The sequence below is a fragment of the Ambystoma mexicanum genome, chromosome 6q (genome assembly GCF_040938575.1).
Source record: "Ambystoma mexicanum isolate Mex_15411 chromosome 6q, UKY_AmexF1_1, whole genome shotgun sequence".
NCBI classification, from domain to species: Eukaryota; Metazoa; Chordata; class Amphibia; order Caudata; family Ambystomatidae; genus Ambystoma; species Ambystoma mexicanum.
Window position 1 is genome coordinate 1,094,256,501 of NC_090937.1, and position 18,097 is coordinate 1,094,274,597.

Here is an 18,097-nt window from a genome sequence, read left to right on the forward strand (position 1 = left end):
TGGTGAGGGCTGGCTGCCTCTCATTGGGAGGGTTCCTGGCTGGTTCAGGGGTTTCGCGGGGCACCGTCCTGGATCAGAAGGCAGTTGGGATAGGTACAAAGTATGGGGCCTCCTGGTACCGCCCCCAAAGAGGGCATGGCAGGCAGTGCTGAGGGCATCAACGCCATGCACCGCTCAGGGGGTGGAATTTTAAGGACTGCCCATCAGAAATTTGATTTATGTAGATATTGTTTGCTGTTATTGTTTTCTCGGATTTTGATGTTGATGGGGTCACATGTAATGGCTGGTTGTGCTTACAGTATGTAAATAAATGTGGCCAGATAAAGCCAAAGAATGGTGCCAAGTGTTACTTCTGTCCTTGCGCGCTGCCACCTGCTGAGCCCATTGGTTCAGGCACCAATGTGCAAGAGGCCCACAATCACACATTACAATTAGTTACTTTTAGAAAAGACTGAGTACTACCCATGGACGGGGAGGGGGTACATGTGTTATAAATATAATGCATTTGAAAGCATAATTGCTTAGTAACTGGTTAATACTAGTATAGAAATGTATTAAACTGACCCACTCCGGCTCAAAAAGTGGCACATACTAGAATCATGGGCTATAACTGCGGGGAAGAAAGAAAGAAAAGAGAAAAGGAAGGAAGAAAGAAAGAAAAGAGAAAAGGGAGGAAGGAAGAAAGAAAAGAGAAAAGAGAAAAGAGAAAAGAGAAAAGAGAAAAGAAAGGAAGGAAGGAAGGAAGGAAGGAAGGAAGGAAGGAAGGAAGGAAGGAAGGAAGGAAGGAAGGAAGGAAGGAAGGAAGGAAGGAAGGAAGGAAGGAAGGAAGGAAGGAAGGAAGGAAGGAAGGAAGGAAGGAAGGAAGGAAGGAAGGATGCATGCTGGGTCCCACTTGATGATGCTTCCGGGCTCTAGCGGTCTGGCATGACTGGTCTGTTTGAAAAATAAGTACCTTGTGCCCCTGGGTGTGTTGCGGCCAACGTGCTTTCAAATGCACAGTTTGCAAGAAATGTCCCTAAATGTTCCAGACTGCGATTCGTGAACTTGGGACACTTTCTTAGTGCTTGGTCGGTTTTCCTCCCAATCCTGTCCTGGCTCCTTCTGGTACTACGTATTTAGAAAACCAGTACAAATCCCAACCAATGACCCATACCCGTGGGGCTCGCGATAATCCTCGGCGTGCAGGCTTACGCGGGTCTGGTTTCCGGCAAAACAAAAGATAAAAGCTGCGAAAGAAAACCCGTGAAGAATCTAGCAAGCTCCTGCGGGCGAGGTCCCCAAACACAGCACGAAGCAGAATGAAGGAAGGCAAATTATGATCGACCTGTGGGTGAAAGTAGGGCATTATGCGTGCTGCCAGACCAGCGGAATGTATAAAACCTTAGTGTGAAACACATATGTGCAGATCAGACGCTAATGTTTTCCACGCTAAAGTGCAGCGTTTCGTCACAGGATATTTTCTAAAAACACAAATACTATGAATGAAAAAGGTACATCAGAAGTGTACGAAATAAAACTGTACAGCGCCGCCTGACAATACTTCCAGGGAAAGTGTCCCTCCCCAACTTCCGTCTCATAACCCTCCTTTCAGCTAAATCGAAAAGCTAACAGCGCCATCCTTTCACCGGGAATGATTAAAAATGATAACTTCAATAGTGATGTCTATATTCTAATAACCTTTGTCAAAATACAGTAACGTTGTAACCTTCAGCTGTCGCCGCCTTACGAAATGAAACAATGGAACAGCGAGTTAATAAAACCACTTTATTTAAATAAATAAAAATATAAACTTTATATAAAAAGTATTCACATACAAAAAAGGGCTCCCAACGAGGGTAGATTTTCAGAACTATGTACAAGTGGGCAAGTTTTACACATTTCTAACACATTGTGAAATGTTATCTAAACGTCATTATTTATGCCTGTATAAAACAATCTTTACAATATTAGTACTGGAAAACCCACCAAATGCCCGTTGCTGTCTGGACAAGGAGGGTCGCTGTTGTGGCTTTAAGGGGTGGGGAGAATACAGGACAGCAATGAGAGAGCCCATGTGGACCCAGGTACCACCGCCCCCCTGTGTCTTGTTAACATTGTCCGGGGGCAGGTGGCCCAGTGCTCGGCGCATCCCCTCCTGCCGCCAGTTCTGAGAGTCCAGGGGAGAGCTTACGGCCGTCACAGGGGGGAGACCTCCTTCTCCTCGCCCACCGAGGACGGGGAGAGCGACTCCTCGTCCTCTGAGCGGGGGAAGTGGCCCTGGCCGCTGGAGGCGCACTTGCAGCCCGTGTGGGCGCCGCGGGGCCCGCCCTTGCCCTCCTTCTTGTGCTTGACGCGGCGGTTCTGGAACCAGATCTTGACCTGCTTCTCGGACAGGCGCAGGTAGGTGGCGATCTCGATGCGGCGCAGGCGCGACAGGTACATGTTGGACGAGAACTCGCGCTCCAGCTCGAGCAGCTGCGTGCTGGTGAAGGCCGTGCGCATGCGCTTCCCGGCCTGCAGGGGCCCGCCCTCAGGGCTACCTGTTGGAGACAAATAGAAGGGTGGTAAATAACGCGTAATATAGAGGAAATCATGTGTGTTTGAAGACAAAGCCCACTCCCAAAGTGAAACATGTTAACATGACAGATTTGTTAATATGGGGCCTTTGAAAGCAATCAGGTGTGCAGCAAAGTGGCTGGTGTGCGTTAGATAGCTAGGAAGAGATGTGGAAAAGAGAGGGGAAGCAGAGGTGCAGACACGCGCCAGCCTCTGACACAACCAGACACGCACAACCTCAAATACAGCTACTGCAATACCTATTATGAGCCTGTGAAGATTTGGTGACAGGTGTACACGCTTAAGTACTGGAAATAAGCCATTAGTGAGGGGGGGCGCAGATTGTGTGCGCGTGAATGTGAATATGAGAGATACAGAAAGGGGGGATGTCTAGAAGCAGAGAGAAGGGGAAAGAGAGTACCGAAGGAGTGGTCGGGAGAGATAAACGGGACATGTGGAGTGAGGGGGGAGAAAAGGGTTATAAAGACGGTTAGACAGCCGGGCTGCATAGAGATCTATGGGGGAAGAAGGACGCGAGAGAAATAGGAGAGAGGTTGGGAGAAAGGGATGAAGCAGATAGAGATGTGGTGAGGGGCTAAAGAGTGGAGATAGAGAAGTCGCAAACATAAGGTGGAGGAGGGGGAGACGAGACATACAAAGGCTGGGGAAATGAGTGCCAGAGACAGATCGAACGCGACTGCTGGGATAGCGGCGTGTTCGAAGGAGATGTCAGAGAGCGAGTAGAGTCGTTCGCTTTTTTTGTTAACCATTATTCTTTCACAGTGTGTAAAAGGTGTAAACAGACCAGTACAAAGAAGAAATAAAGTGCAACGGTTTAATATGAGAGCGAAGCACGAATGAGGGGGGGTTAGGTCGACACGCAGACCGACTTGAGAGTAACACAGGCCTGCGCAATGCACGTACATGGAACCCGCAGGCAATGCCCACACACACCCACTAACCAGGTGTGTGGCGCTTTCCTTGCAGGCTTGTGAACTGATTAGGGGGCGCCCCTGCTCTGTCCCGTCTCCCCCCGTCGCCCCTCTGCCTGCAGTGGATTCGTTTGCCTGGCGAGTGGCTGCTCTGGTGGTTACCTCGGCTGTCCACGGTGGCAGCGTCCCATCCGTGCAGGGCACTCTCCTAGGTGCTGATCGCGCAGCGAGCCCGTCTCTAAGCAGCCGCCAGCCCCGCACAAGCCTCGGCAGCATTTCAAGAAACCTCAATGAATGAACGTGTCTCTCTATTCGGCGCAGGCCATGGCATTACATGTCCGTGCGCTTAACCCATCCCATGCGAGTCATCTAATGTGTATCCACACCACATAGCCGACATTCACCTGCCACCCGTAACTCCCCTGCGCTCACTTGCCTATCAGTTCCCTGCGTTTTATTCTAGCATGTGAATGTCCGATAATTAGCGGTTAAACAAGTCATACGAAAAGGGCTACTTTTGCACAATATGAAGACTTGAACGGAGTGGTACAGTTCATAACACAATGATAATACAAGCACATATGTTCTAAATATGAATGAGTGAATGACGTAAAAGCACGTCCCTGGTAAACTTTCAAGTCTCCATAGTTGTGCACGCCTGGAGAAATGTGAAAATGGGAATGGGGGGCGTATTAAGGTTAGCGTTGTGATAAAAATGCACCCTTTTTAAGTGTCAAGAAAGGCAGATCGAGCTCCGCGTTAATTAAACATCGCAACGAAGCATATACATTTGCATGAATGCAAACAAAATGTTGAGGGGGCAACATAATACGAAAACAATATTGGTAGATACTTTCTAAATGTGTGGGACTATTTCGTTTTTAGGGTCAGGATGAGTTCGTACGAATGCACGTGTTAAATGTGAAGAACTGGTTGTGGGGTTAGCTTACAATACAGCACGTTTTCTAAGTAAACGACATGCATGCGTTCAATGTTTGTCAGACTGTGAAAGCAAGATACAGTTATGATATGACTGGTTATTTATAACGCGCTTAATACCCCGAGGTTTCCAAGCGGGGACCCTGGGATCGAACTTGTGGTGCTCCGTGCCGTCTTGCTTCCAAGGCGAGCACGTTGCCACGGAGCTATCCTCCCGAGTAAGCGCCTTGTGCATGCAGTCCCGGTGCACGCGCGAGCAGGTGCTCTCTTACCCATGGATATGCAGTGGTATCTGCGGAGGTCGCCGTAGGCTGGCCCGTGGCCGGGGTGGCCCATGCCGGGGCCCTGCTGCGGGGGGCTCCCCCTCTGGCAGTACTGGGCCTCGCCCCCGGGGTAGTGGCTCTTGAGCAGGGGCATGCCGCCGCCCCGCGCAGGATGCAGGTGCGCGCTGACACACAGCGGACAGACGCAGAAGGCGCCGCTCTTCCTGGAGGGGCACCCAGGCCCCATGACCGCCGCCGGGGAAGGCATCCCCAGGGGGAGCAGGAAGTCTTGCCCATGGTGTCGGTGCAGGTGGGGGTCAGACAGGCCGGGCGCCGGCCTTGAGGAGTCCTTGATGATCAAGGAGTCGACGTAGAAGGAGCGGGACATCTTTTTTTGTGTGAGCAGTTCCGAGGCTATCTGTTCAGAGGCCGGACGGTGCTTCTCTGAAGCCCCTGGAGGCTCAGGAGGTGCTTTATGTTCAAAGGCCGCACAAAGGGGTCCCGTGGAGGGCTGGGCCCGACGGCCCCCACGTGCCTCCCCTGTCCGGGGGTGGGGAGGGGGGTCCGCGCAGCACGTGACGCCTCAGCGCAGCACCTCAACCGGCTCCCAGCTACACCTCCCTCTTGGCTGCCAATAGGCTGCCAGAGCCAACAAAACAAGTGCGCGTGTGTGGGGTGGGGGGCTTTTTTTTCAAAGCGTGCGTTTTGTAATTTTGCTGCCTGCATCCACTCTGCAGATAAATTATAAGCGCAGCTGCCCAGCTTTTGCGCGCTCCCATGTGCCAACTTTACAAAAACAACTCAAACCGAACGGAAATTTATTGCCAGACAAGCTTCTGAGCAGGAAAGAGCCATCGTTTCTGCGAGTCTGCACGCTGCACAGACGCGTCTGCCCGCAGAGGGGCTGAAACGAATCTCTATTGATAGAGCACATGCGGCAAGAGCTCATACAATCGGGGGCAGCAGTCACAGAAACACTGGAAACCGGAGGGCAGTTGAAAAGCCGCCTTGAAATACATGGCAGCTACGTTTGTCTTGCGGCTGGCACTAAAGGGGCATTATCAGCCATGCACGAGAGACAGGAATGTTGCAGGCACCGCATTGCACAGCGACACATCTAGTTATTTCAGGCGCACCCACCTGCCACATGCATATATGTACTGGCTTTGCTCTCGCAGTACACCTCACCTCGGAGGGCTAGGAAAAAAGAGGGAGGAAAACAAGAACGCGTTAGAATGTCCAGGAAGACGTGGACCTCTAGGGTCCAGCCTGGTGGGAGGGTTGGGGAATGGACTGCTGGGGGGGGGGGGATTTCTTCTGTTTGGAATTCTGCATTAAGCTGCTTGTAAATCTGATGGTCAAGTCTAGGCCTGTTTGAGGAGTTTGTCTTCAGAAGTGTTCTGAATTGCATGTGTGTAGTTTTAACTTGAACACAAAACACCTTGGAGCTGATTCACAAAGAAGTTACTATACCTCCCTTGACTTGAGAGGGCTACTCCATCCTCAAAGAAGTTGCAACGCCTTTCCCTTGACCTACACCTGGAGCGGGCTACTCAGTCCTTAAAGATGTTACTATGAGAAAACCCAACTTACTTGTGATCTACTCTGAAATAACGGCTACTTCCCGAGGCACCAATCTGGAGACCACTCGTAAGTAACTTGGAAGTTTAGAGTGTCCAGTTGCACACTTTCTATTTGTAAGCACATGTGTATAGACGCACAGACATTGGCCCATCCACACACAAATCCAGCTTGCACCAACTGCCTTATCAAGAACCCTCCCTCACTCAACCAACCGCCCATATCCACAGCATCCGCGCGCCAGCTTCCAAGATGTAAGGTGTGTGTGTGTGCACTCCAGTACATTAATACATACTCCTAGTCAGCCTACTAATCCTACTACTCCTTTTTGAATTGAATAGCCCTCTCTAGGTTTAAGTCAGTAGTGAGTTAGAGTTACTTGAAACACTTGTGTGTAGGCCCGTTATAAATGCCATATCATATCATATACTCATAATAACTTCTTTGTGAATCAACCCTTTTGTGTTTAAGGTTTCTATGTACAAATAAAAGGGTGCAGATCTCCCCTAACCAAGCTCTACCAACCCAATGCCTTTCTCTCTTCAATAAAAGGCACTCTCCATCCCTGTCAATGTGTGACTTTAAACTTGTCTCGGGAGGATAGCTCAGGGGCAACGCGCTCGCCTTCGAAGCAAGACAACACAGAGCACCACAGGTTCGATCCCGGGGTCCGCGCTTAGAAACCTCTGGGTATTAAGCATGTTATAAATCATATTTCATATCATGAATCATTTAATTCAGGAATGGTCCTCGATTTACCCGCTATGAAACATGACAGAAGTAATATCTGGGAACAGACCAGTCAGAATATACCCTAAGGGTAGAGTGTGCAGTGCAACCCCAATGACTTCTTAATAGTGCCGCCGAAACACTTCATGCAATGGGCACCTGCCGACAGTGGCATAGTGTGAATGATGGCATACATGCATGATGGCAGAAGCAATCATTCATAATATGGCTTTTGTGTATGCAGAGAATATACCCATTCTGTGCAGTGTTCTTTGGCAGTTTGAAAAGGAAATGCCAGGGTAGAATCTGATGGTTTGTGAAGTATTCTTCCTGGTTTTATGTAAGTAATCACGAAGCAGGAACCACTCCAGATCAGGCAATGTAGAAAAGGAATGCTTATTTAGTAAATCTTAGTTATCTCTCCAGCTGTGTCCAACAGTCACTCAGAGAACTCCCATCCCACCAACATTCTACATGAATCGTACAATTCTCATATTCCATGCAGCCTCGGAGCAGACATGATACAAACATATTGATATAGAATACTACAGTTTGCCTATCATTAAAGAACACCAACCCGACCCCATATGTCAAAGGGCCACACAGGCTTGCACTTTTGTACTCCCTCCTCAGTATGTCAGGAAGCAGGGTCTTTTAGCAGTGGGATTCACCCGCTTCGTCCAAGTGTGCTTATGGGTTGGCTAGGTTTCAGGGCTCACACATGTTCCTGGTATGACCACCGCTTCAGCATAACTTTGTCTCAAATCAAAATTGATTAGGTTTAAAACAATAATGTTGAAATGTATTACTGGGTGATACGCAGGTACTGTCTGACTGGTGCTGTTTGTCATATTAATGTTCCTTTGATGAAACAAAAGTAAAAAGTTGGGGGTTCCACAAATATAGATGTAAAATAGCAGTAAGTGAAATTTTACGTAACATCACATCCCTCCACCCACTGGCAGGGCACAATGGACACAATTTCCAGCAATCAGCTATGTTATATTGTTATGCTTCTGTATCGCTCCAAATCACCACTGTAGCAGTTTCAAATCACCAATCTTTGCCCGTGGCGTATTGTGCCACCATCTGGTAGATATCATCTTTAACTGTAGAAGGCAGGCAGTGGTCATCAAGAGAACAGTGGTAAGTGCGGTCTTTCATATACTGTCTCAAGCCCACTTAGTAAAGTGTTCTCTTTTTTTTATTTATTTTTTTAGTTTTTGTGCCATAAATATTTTACTGCATTTTGGCAAGGCACATACCTTACTTGAAAACATACCGAACACTGCAAAATATTTTAAATACCCCATAAAATCCCTATGAAACTAAAATAATAAGGTGACTGGCCAAGAGAAGTAAGAATAGTATTCCAAAACCTGGAACTACTGTAAGAGAAACCCTGGTTCCAGGCCTGAGCTTTCCAATAGCAAGTCAAACGATAGATTTGCTTCTAATAACCCAGTTAGAACCCGTACTCTTCAATGTAGATGCTAAGTAGGTTGGCTGATGCATGGTAACAGCTTTGTCTTCAAGGCAGCCTATTTTGAATTGAATCATTGCCGATAATAGGAGACCCTGCAAGCTACAGATAGGTGACGTCTGCTTGTATTTCCTGGGATCCACTACAAGCACGGCTGCCACAGGAATGGCACACTGGGTGCATTTGGAAATTCCCTTCAGGATGGTGTTGCCCACATCAAGATGAAAAAGCATACACGCCTGTCCAGTGGAAAGGAAGCTTACAGGTGGCAAATAGGGTTTCCACCACTGGAACAAACCGGTTTGATATTGGGCAAACTAAGCTATCTTAGCCACATACTCTGTAAAGGACTGTCAGATGTCCAGCAGAAAACTAAAAGAATGGGCAACAGGCACAAGTCTGAAGACAATACCAACTATGGATAGCTAAGACTAATTCAGACCAGCTTGTGTCTGCCAAAGGCAGAAACTCATTTTCTACAGATTACATTTCAAACTTGGAGGCTGCATCCAAGACTCGAAAACAGAAAGGCACCCCCTCCCTATTCGAGAATATAATCCTCAAATATAACTGAATGGAGCCTCTGCACTCGGCTACTAGATCTCACAAAGGCTCCCTATAAGAGTTGAACAATTAATATTCCACAATTGACTCTTGGTGCTCTCCTCATTGCACAGGCAATTGCAGTCAAGCAGTAAGTTATGGAAAAGGCAGCCGCCAGCCATGTTATCCCGCTGGCAAGCCTTCATATTTGATCTGAAACGATAGAATATGATATGGCATTTATAACGCGCCTCTACACACTTGTTTCAAGGCGTGACGAGGCAAGGGAGGGGGAACAGAGGGAAGACAAAGACAACGATCTTACTAGGCCAGGTGAAATTTAGATCGCTCAAGTTTCAGGGGAGGAGGGAAAGGGCAAGTGCGGGGGGCGAGGGGGCAGTGCAATACATAGGATCCACAGTAAAGAATAAATAAAATAAATAAGAACAATAGGTAAAAGTGCAGCCAGCTAGTGGCAGGTGCAGGGGTCAGTGCAGCCACCAAGTGTCAGGAGCTGAGGGGACTGTAGGGATACAGAAACAGCCCCCAAGTACTAGAGTTGCCCGGGAGGCAGTGCAGGTGTGCAGCTGGTGGGGGAGGGGAACTGGGCTTGAGATCAGAGTGCAGCCAGGTGACCAGTGCAGTTTCAGTCAGGAGTTCAGCAGGGGAGAGGAGGAGAGAAGGCAGAAGCAAAGAGGAAGGTCTTGAGGTGCTTCCCGAACTGGAGATGGTTCTCCTCAAGTTTCAGGGAGGCTATTTCAGAGGGAGGCCCTAGCCGAAAAAAGAGATCTACCACCAACTCGTTGCTTGGAGAAGCGACTTACCCTGAGGCAGTTGGAGGCAGATGAGTGAAGAGCTTGAGAAGGAAGATATTCAGGAAGAGAGAGTTGGAGGTATTGAGGCCCCAGAAGGCCTTGTGGACAATGCAGAGGGTTTTGAACTTAGTCATCGCGGCCACTGGGAGCCAGTGCAGAGATTTCAGTCCTGGAGAGATGCGATCCCTGGGCTTGAGGCCAAGGACAAGTTTCGCAGTCCTGTTCTGGATGAGTTGCAGAGGGCGGAGGGTAGAAGCAGGCAGATTTAGAACGATTCTGTTGGACTAGTCCAGCCTAGAGTTAACCAGAGTTCTGGAGACAGTAAGCTTCTGGGGGAAGGAGAGGAAAGAAAGAATATCTCTGAGGAGGTGCAGCTGGTAGTGTGACTTCTTAGAGACGTCAAAGATGTGAAGAGAGAAGGCGAGAGTGGAGTCGAAGATGACCACAATGTTTTTAGCCTCACAGGTGGGAGAAGAAAGAGGGGCAAGAGAGGCTGGCCAGAGAGTGACAGGAAAGGAGGGAGCAGGTGCGCCAATGAGGAGAATCTCAGTCTTACTGGCATTATGGCAGAGATCGTTGGCGGCACACCACTCCTGGATAGCGGACAGAGATGAAAGAAGGAGAAGAGGTGGCGGAAGGGAGCCTGAAAATGAGCTGAGTGTCATCCGCATAGCACTGAAAGTTGGGGTAGAGAGCGGCAATGCAGTGGGAACGAAGTGACAGGTATTGGTTGAACAGCCAGGGAGAGAGGTTAGACCCCTGGGGAACACCACAGGTAGACAGAGAGAGAGGAGAGGAAGGACCCAAGTTGGACCTAAAGAGTGGTACTTTAACCACAGTCAGCAAACTAGCATTTGTCCGTATTGTTTTCTTGCAAAATAAATTAGGCAAAAGTGACATATACCGTTTACTTTTCAGGACATGACATCCGATTGTGGTGAAGTATTTTTGAGGTGTTTTCACTGAATCGTTCTCGAGTTTTATGAGGCTAGTGTGTTCGCTTTTTCAGAATGTGCCAGCAACAGATAGATGCTTGGCACTGTACGAGTGGTTATAAATTATGCTCAGATCTACTCTGGTCTTATCATCTTTTCACCATCTTGTTAGTGATTTCTTAATCAGCGCTGGCGGGCCGAGATGACTTTACATCACTCACCAACTTACTTTGATCTGGTAGCTCACTAGGGGCGAGGGGGCAGATCTGTGCACACAGAGCAGGAAGATTAGCATTTTGGTCCACGACTGCTCCCTGTGATGTAAGAGGACTAACTATGTGCTGCCTTACAATTCTATTTTCTTTATGCGGATGTTATCCAGATGAGGGTTTGTTTAGGAATTTAGGGCAGTATGGTTTAACTTTAATATCTCCCTTTTAATGATATGCCTGTAAAAATATATGTTATTAATACATTGCAGCTTAGCTTACATTCAATATATATGTGACTTGTGAGTATCCTTGCTCCTAATGTGCAGCCTGAGTAGTCTACCAATCAGTATTAGGTCCAGCTGAGACTTGGAGGGGTCAGTATGTTTTGAAACAGTGAGTTCGACATGATGGGAGTGGGGATACAATACCATCCTGTAGGACCTTTTTGCAGATTGACAGGCCCGACAGTTATGGTTTTATTGATTTATTTATTTGAATTTGTATAGCGCACAGCGGCCCTGAGGTATCATGGCGCTGTTACAGAAGGTTTTGCTTAATACACACATGCGTGAGTCAAGGAGCAGTACAAAGAAGGCATAGAGTACATTATATACAGAGAGGGAAGATCTGCATGTTATTTGTCAGGAAGTACAGTTCACGTGGCAGTGACAACATCTGTAAATGCATTTTGGGGAGTCAGTTGAACAGGTTGGCTTTTAGCAGTTTGCGTAAAACATTGCATGAGTCTTCATTTCTGAGTGCTGCGGGGAGGTTATTCCAGTTCTTGGGGGCTAGGTATAGGAAGCTGGAGCCACCAGCCTTTACCCTTTTGAAGAGTGGGACCTGGATCTGGTTGGCGAGATGAGATCTGATAGGTCTAGATGATGGGTTGCGGGTGATCTTTTCTGAGAGGTAAGGAGGGGCGTTGAGTGACAGGCACTACTTGTGTGTGATGGCCATAGTTTTAAAGAGGATGTGTTCTCTGATGGGTAACCAGTGTGCGTCTTTCCTGGCCTGGGAGATAGGTTCCCTTTTGGGTATGCTCAATGCTGCTCTAAGGGCATTGTTTTGTGTTACTTAGAGTGTATTGATGTTTTTGCTGATGTGCCAAGGAAGAGTGCATTGCAGTAGACAATCTTGGTGCCTACTGTGGCTCTGGCAATTGATGGGCGGTTTTTGATAGACAGGAAGGGCTTGACAACGTTCATGATTTTTGTGTTGAGGGCACCGGAGGAGGCTATGGCGCTGACCTGACGTGTCATAGTTAGGGAGGAGTTGAGGTAAACCCCTAGGGTTTTGACTGATGTTGATGCAGTAATGGTGGTGTTGTCAATATTAAAAGTGCTGTACTGTGGCGAGAGTTTCTTGAGTGTTTCTTTAGCCCTACCACTAGTATCTCGGTTTTATCTCCATTGAGACAGAGGCCGTTGGCTGCTGGAAGCAACTCTTGTATCATTTGTAAGTGGTATACATATAAACCATGTGGAATCAGAGCTTGTGATGAGAGCCAGGTAGCCTCTCACTGCAAGGCTCTGTTATACTTCCTTCCAAGGCCAATGGGACAATAGAAGCAGGAAAGGGAGTCGTCATCCCTTATAAACGTGCCTAATTCAACAAATGTCCAGCACCATCCAGCAAGCAGAACATGGTGTACCACCATCCAGGATGCACTAGCTTCCAAAATAAACACTCTTCAAAACAAAATCCAAGTGCAATGAAAAATCCTAGCAGCCACCACAGAGCCAACCCCTCCCTCTTCAACAAATATCACAACTAGCATACCTGAATTCCACTTCACCCCAGTGACCAAGGATCAGGTATTTAAAACTACAGCCACACTTAAACCCTCCAACTGTAAAGGAGACAACTTTCCTGCCAAACTAGTTAAGGACTGCACCCCGATTCTAGCACCCACCATCAGCAATTTCGTCAACGCCTCTTTCAATACCAACACCGTCCCAACCAACATCAAAGAAGCCTGGGTTACCCCCTCCTAAAAAAAAACACCTTAGATCCCACCACCCCCATCAACTATAGACCCATCACCACAGTCCCCTTCCTCCTCAAAATCATAGACAAAATTGCTTATACCCAAGTTCAATCTCACATTGAAAATAATCAATTACTAGGGGAAAGGCAATCTGGTTTCCGCCCCAGACATAGCACTGAGACAGCCCTGCTTGATCTCAAAAACCAAATGGACTCCATCAGGGATTCTGGGAAACTATGCTTACTACTACTTCTTGACCTGTCCGCGGCATTTGATTTAGTAGACCACAATAAACTATGCCTAACACTAGCAAACATCTTTCACTTTTCCAAGGAAGCTACCGCCTGGATTAAATCATTCCTTGCAGACAGAACATCTAGAGTAGCCAAAGGTGACGTAGCAGCAGATCCCATTTCAGTTCCATTGGAGTCCCTCAAAGATCCTGCCTCTCCCCCACGCTCTACAATGCCTACACTAAACTTCTCTTCACAGCGCTGATGCAATGGGTGTAATGTATACCAACTTCGCAGATGACACACAAATACTTATCCCAATATCAGGCAATCTTGAACATGACACATTCTGCATAAATAAAATCTACTCCATCATCCAGAATTGGAGGGCAGTGAATAGCCTCTGTCTAAACAGGATAAAAAACAGAGATCCTCATAGTAGGTTCCCCTGCCCGACTAGGCAAGCTCCACCCACAGTACACAGCTATAGTCATTGAGGTCACCCCTAATACCATCTCCCACCATGGTAAAACCTTAGGAGTTTATCTGGACTCTAGCCTTACCATGTGCAAACACATTAGTGCACTTGCATCATCCACAGCCTACACTGCTAAACTCATTGCTCTGAGTCGACCTTTCGTCGCACCCCAAAACAACATCACTCTCGCCAGAGCTCTCATCCTGGTCAAGATTGACTAGTGCAATATACTTTTTTTAGGGACCTAAAAAATAAAATAAAATACAACTACTCGAAAATAAAGTGTTAAGAGCAGCTCTAGGCATAACAAAGAGGGATCACATATCACAACACAGGAGAGAAGCACACTGGCTACCCATTCAAGCCAGAATACTTCATAAAACTCTAACAATAACACATAAATGTGTTTCTGGTAATGCCCCTAGCTATCTCAACTAAAGTCTCATCCATAAAGCATCAACCAGAAGACTAAGATCTAGCACAGACATGCAACTACTCATCCCCCGCTTCAAGAACTCTAGAAGAGGCAGTTCCAGTTTCCCAGTAGAAGCCCCCAGAATTTGGAATTCACTCCCAGCCAACATATGTAATGAGCCCTCCCTTACCAAATTTAAGAAACTCCTCAAAACATGGCTCTTTAATAAATTCTAACATCACGACAATAACACATCTAGGCGCCAGTTGGACCCTGACCCAGCCCTGACACCCATACCTTACCACTTCCCCAAAGACGCACCCAGGCCATCGCACTAACTTGAGACTCCCACCCTACAAACATCAGTACTTTGTGAATAATACATTGGGTAACCGTGAAGACTGAAAGACTGTGCATTTCTATTACCATGTAGCTTTAAGAGAGTAAGCTTGCTTGAAATCCTTTCCTTTACCACTGTTTAAGCTACCAAACGATGAATATTTATCTAATGTAACAAGACTGCAAAACTGTTGTGAAGCTAGCTAACGATGTACTTGTGTTTTAAATGACAAGACTGTACCACTGTAATTCTATCAATATGCTACAACTAAGACTAAGTATACCTGTAAACTTACACCGTGATACCCCAGGGATTGGGCGTACAACAAATGCAATAAATAAAATAAATAAATAAATATAAGTGTATGGGGGAAGAATTGAAAAACAGTAAGGGGCCGATTCACAAAGGCATTCCTCTGTCATACCCTTGACTTAAACCTGGAGAGGGCTATTGGATTCACAAAGAACTTACGATGAGCAATTTAGACTTACTCCAGATTTAGACCTAGTAAGTCAGGTGTAAGTCAGAGGTACTCCTAGTAACTTCTTTGTGAATTGCCTCTTTGATTGGAACATTTATTTTTGTGGCATGTAAAAAAGATACTGAGACCTGATGATGAGAGCCAAATTCCTTCTACTAATTATATTTGACTGATCAAAGAAAATACAAGCCCACTTGCACAGCAAAACGGGGGGAGGATGTAGTTACTTAGTTGCACCCTGGTACAAATATAGTCATGTACCCTTTTCCCAGGCCCTCCTGGGTTAGTGCCCCTCTATTTCTGCCAACAGAATATACCCGGTGAGTGCCAGGCTGCACCAAAATCAAATTGTATAATTGTGGAAAAATGTAATTTTCAATCCGGCCAGGTTAGATTACAGTGAAGCACACGATTTACACCACTGCATACAATCTATAGAGAAGTATAACCACACAATTCTTATTCATTATTAGTAACCGAAGAAAGTGTGTGGTCATTTAAGTGGCCGGGAACATGGCCGAAATCCATTAGTAACTTCCCATGTTCTCTCGGCCACCTGTCTGCCTCTGCCGTGTATCTGTGTTTTTCTGAATTTTGGGCAGAGCGCAAGCACCTCTCCCCCATCATTCACAATTGTTTTGCACAACCAAGCCCTTCTCTTACTTATCTTTTCTCCCCTGACTCTTAGACCTGCTCCATTGTGGCCACCATGGAAATAATAAAGGGACTACACTCACTCTTCTCGTGGTGGCCATCTGGGTTTGTAGGTCTTTTAAGGGAAATTTGGCACACGTGAAAGTCGCAGGGCAATTTAACTTTTAAAAAAACGACCAGCACCACTGAGGGAGCCGGGGTGCTAATAACAACAAAAACTGCTATGTGGGGCAGAAACGGTTAGTTACATTCCTGAACTCTCTTTGTGGTAGTGCCTACCTAGTTCAGGCAGGCGGCCCTTTGCTGTTTCTGCTCACCCCAAAGAGTGGTGTTTATTGTTATCAATAGACAATTATAATACATACTCCATTAGCTTCAAGAGAGGAAGTGTGAAGGACTCTCTGTGGAATGCTGCACTACAAGGCAGGGAAAGGCTGTTTTGTTGTCTGTGAGTGGGTGCTACAGAAATCTCCCTGAGGCCTGAGTCCAGGGACACCTTACCCTTTCCTCAGACAACTGTCTGTACCGGAGGCCGGCCCACCAATCAACTATAAAGTAGCATCTGGAACTTCCTGGGTGTGGGGAGGCAGAGCTGGAGCGCTTGCCCGGGGACCTGTGTTGGAGATTCCTGGTTTGGCTTGGCTCTGAGAGTCTTCTGGTTCCTAGAGACCAGGAGTATCCGCTTCTGGGGCCGGCGATGCAGGCACGGTCGCAGGCTTCAGGGCGATGAGGCCTTCAAATAGAAGCTGTGATCCATTTGGTGGGTGCCCAAACAGACGAATCACATAGTGTTACAATGCCTACTGACTATCCACAACTTGATACCCAAAACCTACTAACAATTGACCACCCTCACTCCCCACACACAGACTATACACGCCTCTGACTGCTAGAGAAAACCTGCTCCCTAAACCGCACATCTCTCAAACCAACACACAACCCCCCCCCAACTAGTCTTGAGCACCCGTCAAATCAAACACTGGATGTCTCCCATCTGGCAACAATACGCCTCCATTGTACACAGCAAAACACACCTAGGAAACAAACATGCACAAATCAGATGCTAGTTTCTCCTGGTTCTTCACACATCAACAGCTGAGCAGAATGCCTGTATTTTCCCTCTCTCTCTCTCCCAACCAACTCAACCCAATTTCCCTTTCAGAACCACAAGAGCGCCTGTAGACCATGAAAATGGCAGCGGTGCGTGGGTTTAAATCAACATAACAGAGTGTGGCGAGTGTGATGCTGCCTGGCAGGAGTTGCTGCAGAGTTTGTCTCTGCTCTCTCTATTTTCTGAGGAGGAGCTGTTGCTGAAAATTACCACCACCTCGCGGAGCGAGTCGTGGAGTGTGGCGAGTGTGAAGCAGTCTGACAGTCCAGCCAGTCGGGCCAGTTAGGCCAAGTGGGATAAAGACACTGAACGAACCACAGAGAGGATTACAGCCTTCTGGCTGCCAGTTCTATCTTAGTCTACGTCTACGCCACGCCACGGTGCGTTAAAGCTGCTTGTGGTTACCTCCCATTCTATATCTGCATGCATGACTAACATAATCATTAGGAGGACAAGTTGAGTCGGCTTCAATACCAAGACACACGACAGCCTCACATACGCCCCACTCACTTAATGATCTTATTAGGCTATCAGCACAAATGAAGCATTACGCCTCCCGAAAATCGACGTTACATAGCGCAAATACTCAATCAACAGGCGCTACCAACAAGCAACCTACAGTTCCAAAACGGAAGCCCATACCGGCTAAAGAAATGCAAATAAAACACCTAACGAGTCGCAACTTGCAATTATAGGCATTTTTTCCACCAAACCTGATAACAAAAGCAGATCATCATCGATAGCCTTCATTGGATCATTAGACCAAACACCCTCCAACAGCTTTGACAATAATAACTCTGTACTGAATATGGTGGTGAGGCTGCAGCATGCCTCATTGAGTGGCGAACAAATAACAATTACCCAAAACCACGAGGAGGACATATTAGACATGGATTTATTTAACTTACCGGAATTGGCTGCTCTAGTTTCATCCTCGAACTCATCAAAACTTTATGAATGGAGCCGTGCAAGTGATGAATCCAATGCTGTAGGTGTCGAAGAAACCTGGCGCAATGATACCAACGTCCCTAAAAATATAGATGTCATCCTTGCCAAAGTAGACGCTTTTCCCACTTTATTAGCCACAGCTGCCAAAGATCAACTGGGATTTAAAACACTTTTAACAAAACGCCTCAATAAAATTCAGGAAATGACAAAAAAAATAATGTTGCCACCCCAAAACCCTGTTGGGTCAAAACCAGCTGAAAAGCCCTCAAGGAAGAAACAGTCCAAACCGCCACTCTCACCACCGGACAGAAGTTTCAGCTCTCACTCTGTCGCACCATGCCTTTTCATCCATGACACAGATGACCCATACGCTAATTGGGATTCGAAGGGATACATATCCCGCCGGAGCACATAGCGAGCCTAAACACTGACACAACAACAACGGCCGAGATGAAAATGGCTAAATTAGTTACATTTGAT

The 18,097-nt window shown here is 47.0% G+C and overlaps 1 protein-coding gene across 1 annotated transcript; it reads right to left on the reverse strand.

Moving 5' to 3' along the window:
• Positions 1-1,750: 1,750 nt before the first annotated feature.
• On the reverse strand, positions 1,751-5,183 carry GSX2 (GS homeobox 2). Its single transcript, XM_069631650.1, has 2 exons — positions 4,679-5,183; positions 1,751-2,519 (listed from the first exon to the last, which is right to left on the reverse strand). Exons 1-2 carry the CDS (start codon positions 5,055-5,057, stop codon positions 2,176-2,178), a joined length of 723 nt encoding a protein of 240 aa, XP_069487751.1. The 5' UTR covers positions 5,058-5,183; the 3' UTR covers positions 1,751-2,175.
• Between the last annotated feature and the right edge of the window lie 12,914 nt (positions 5,184-18,097).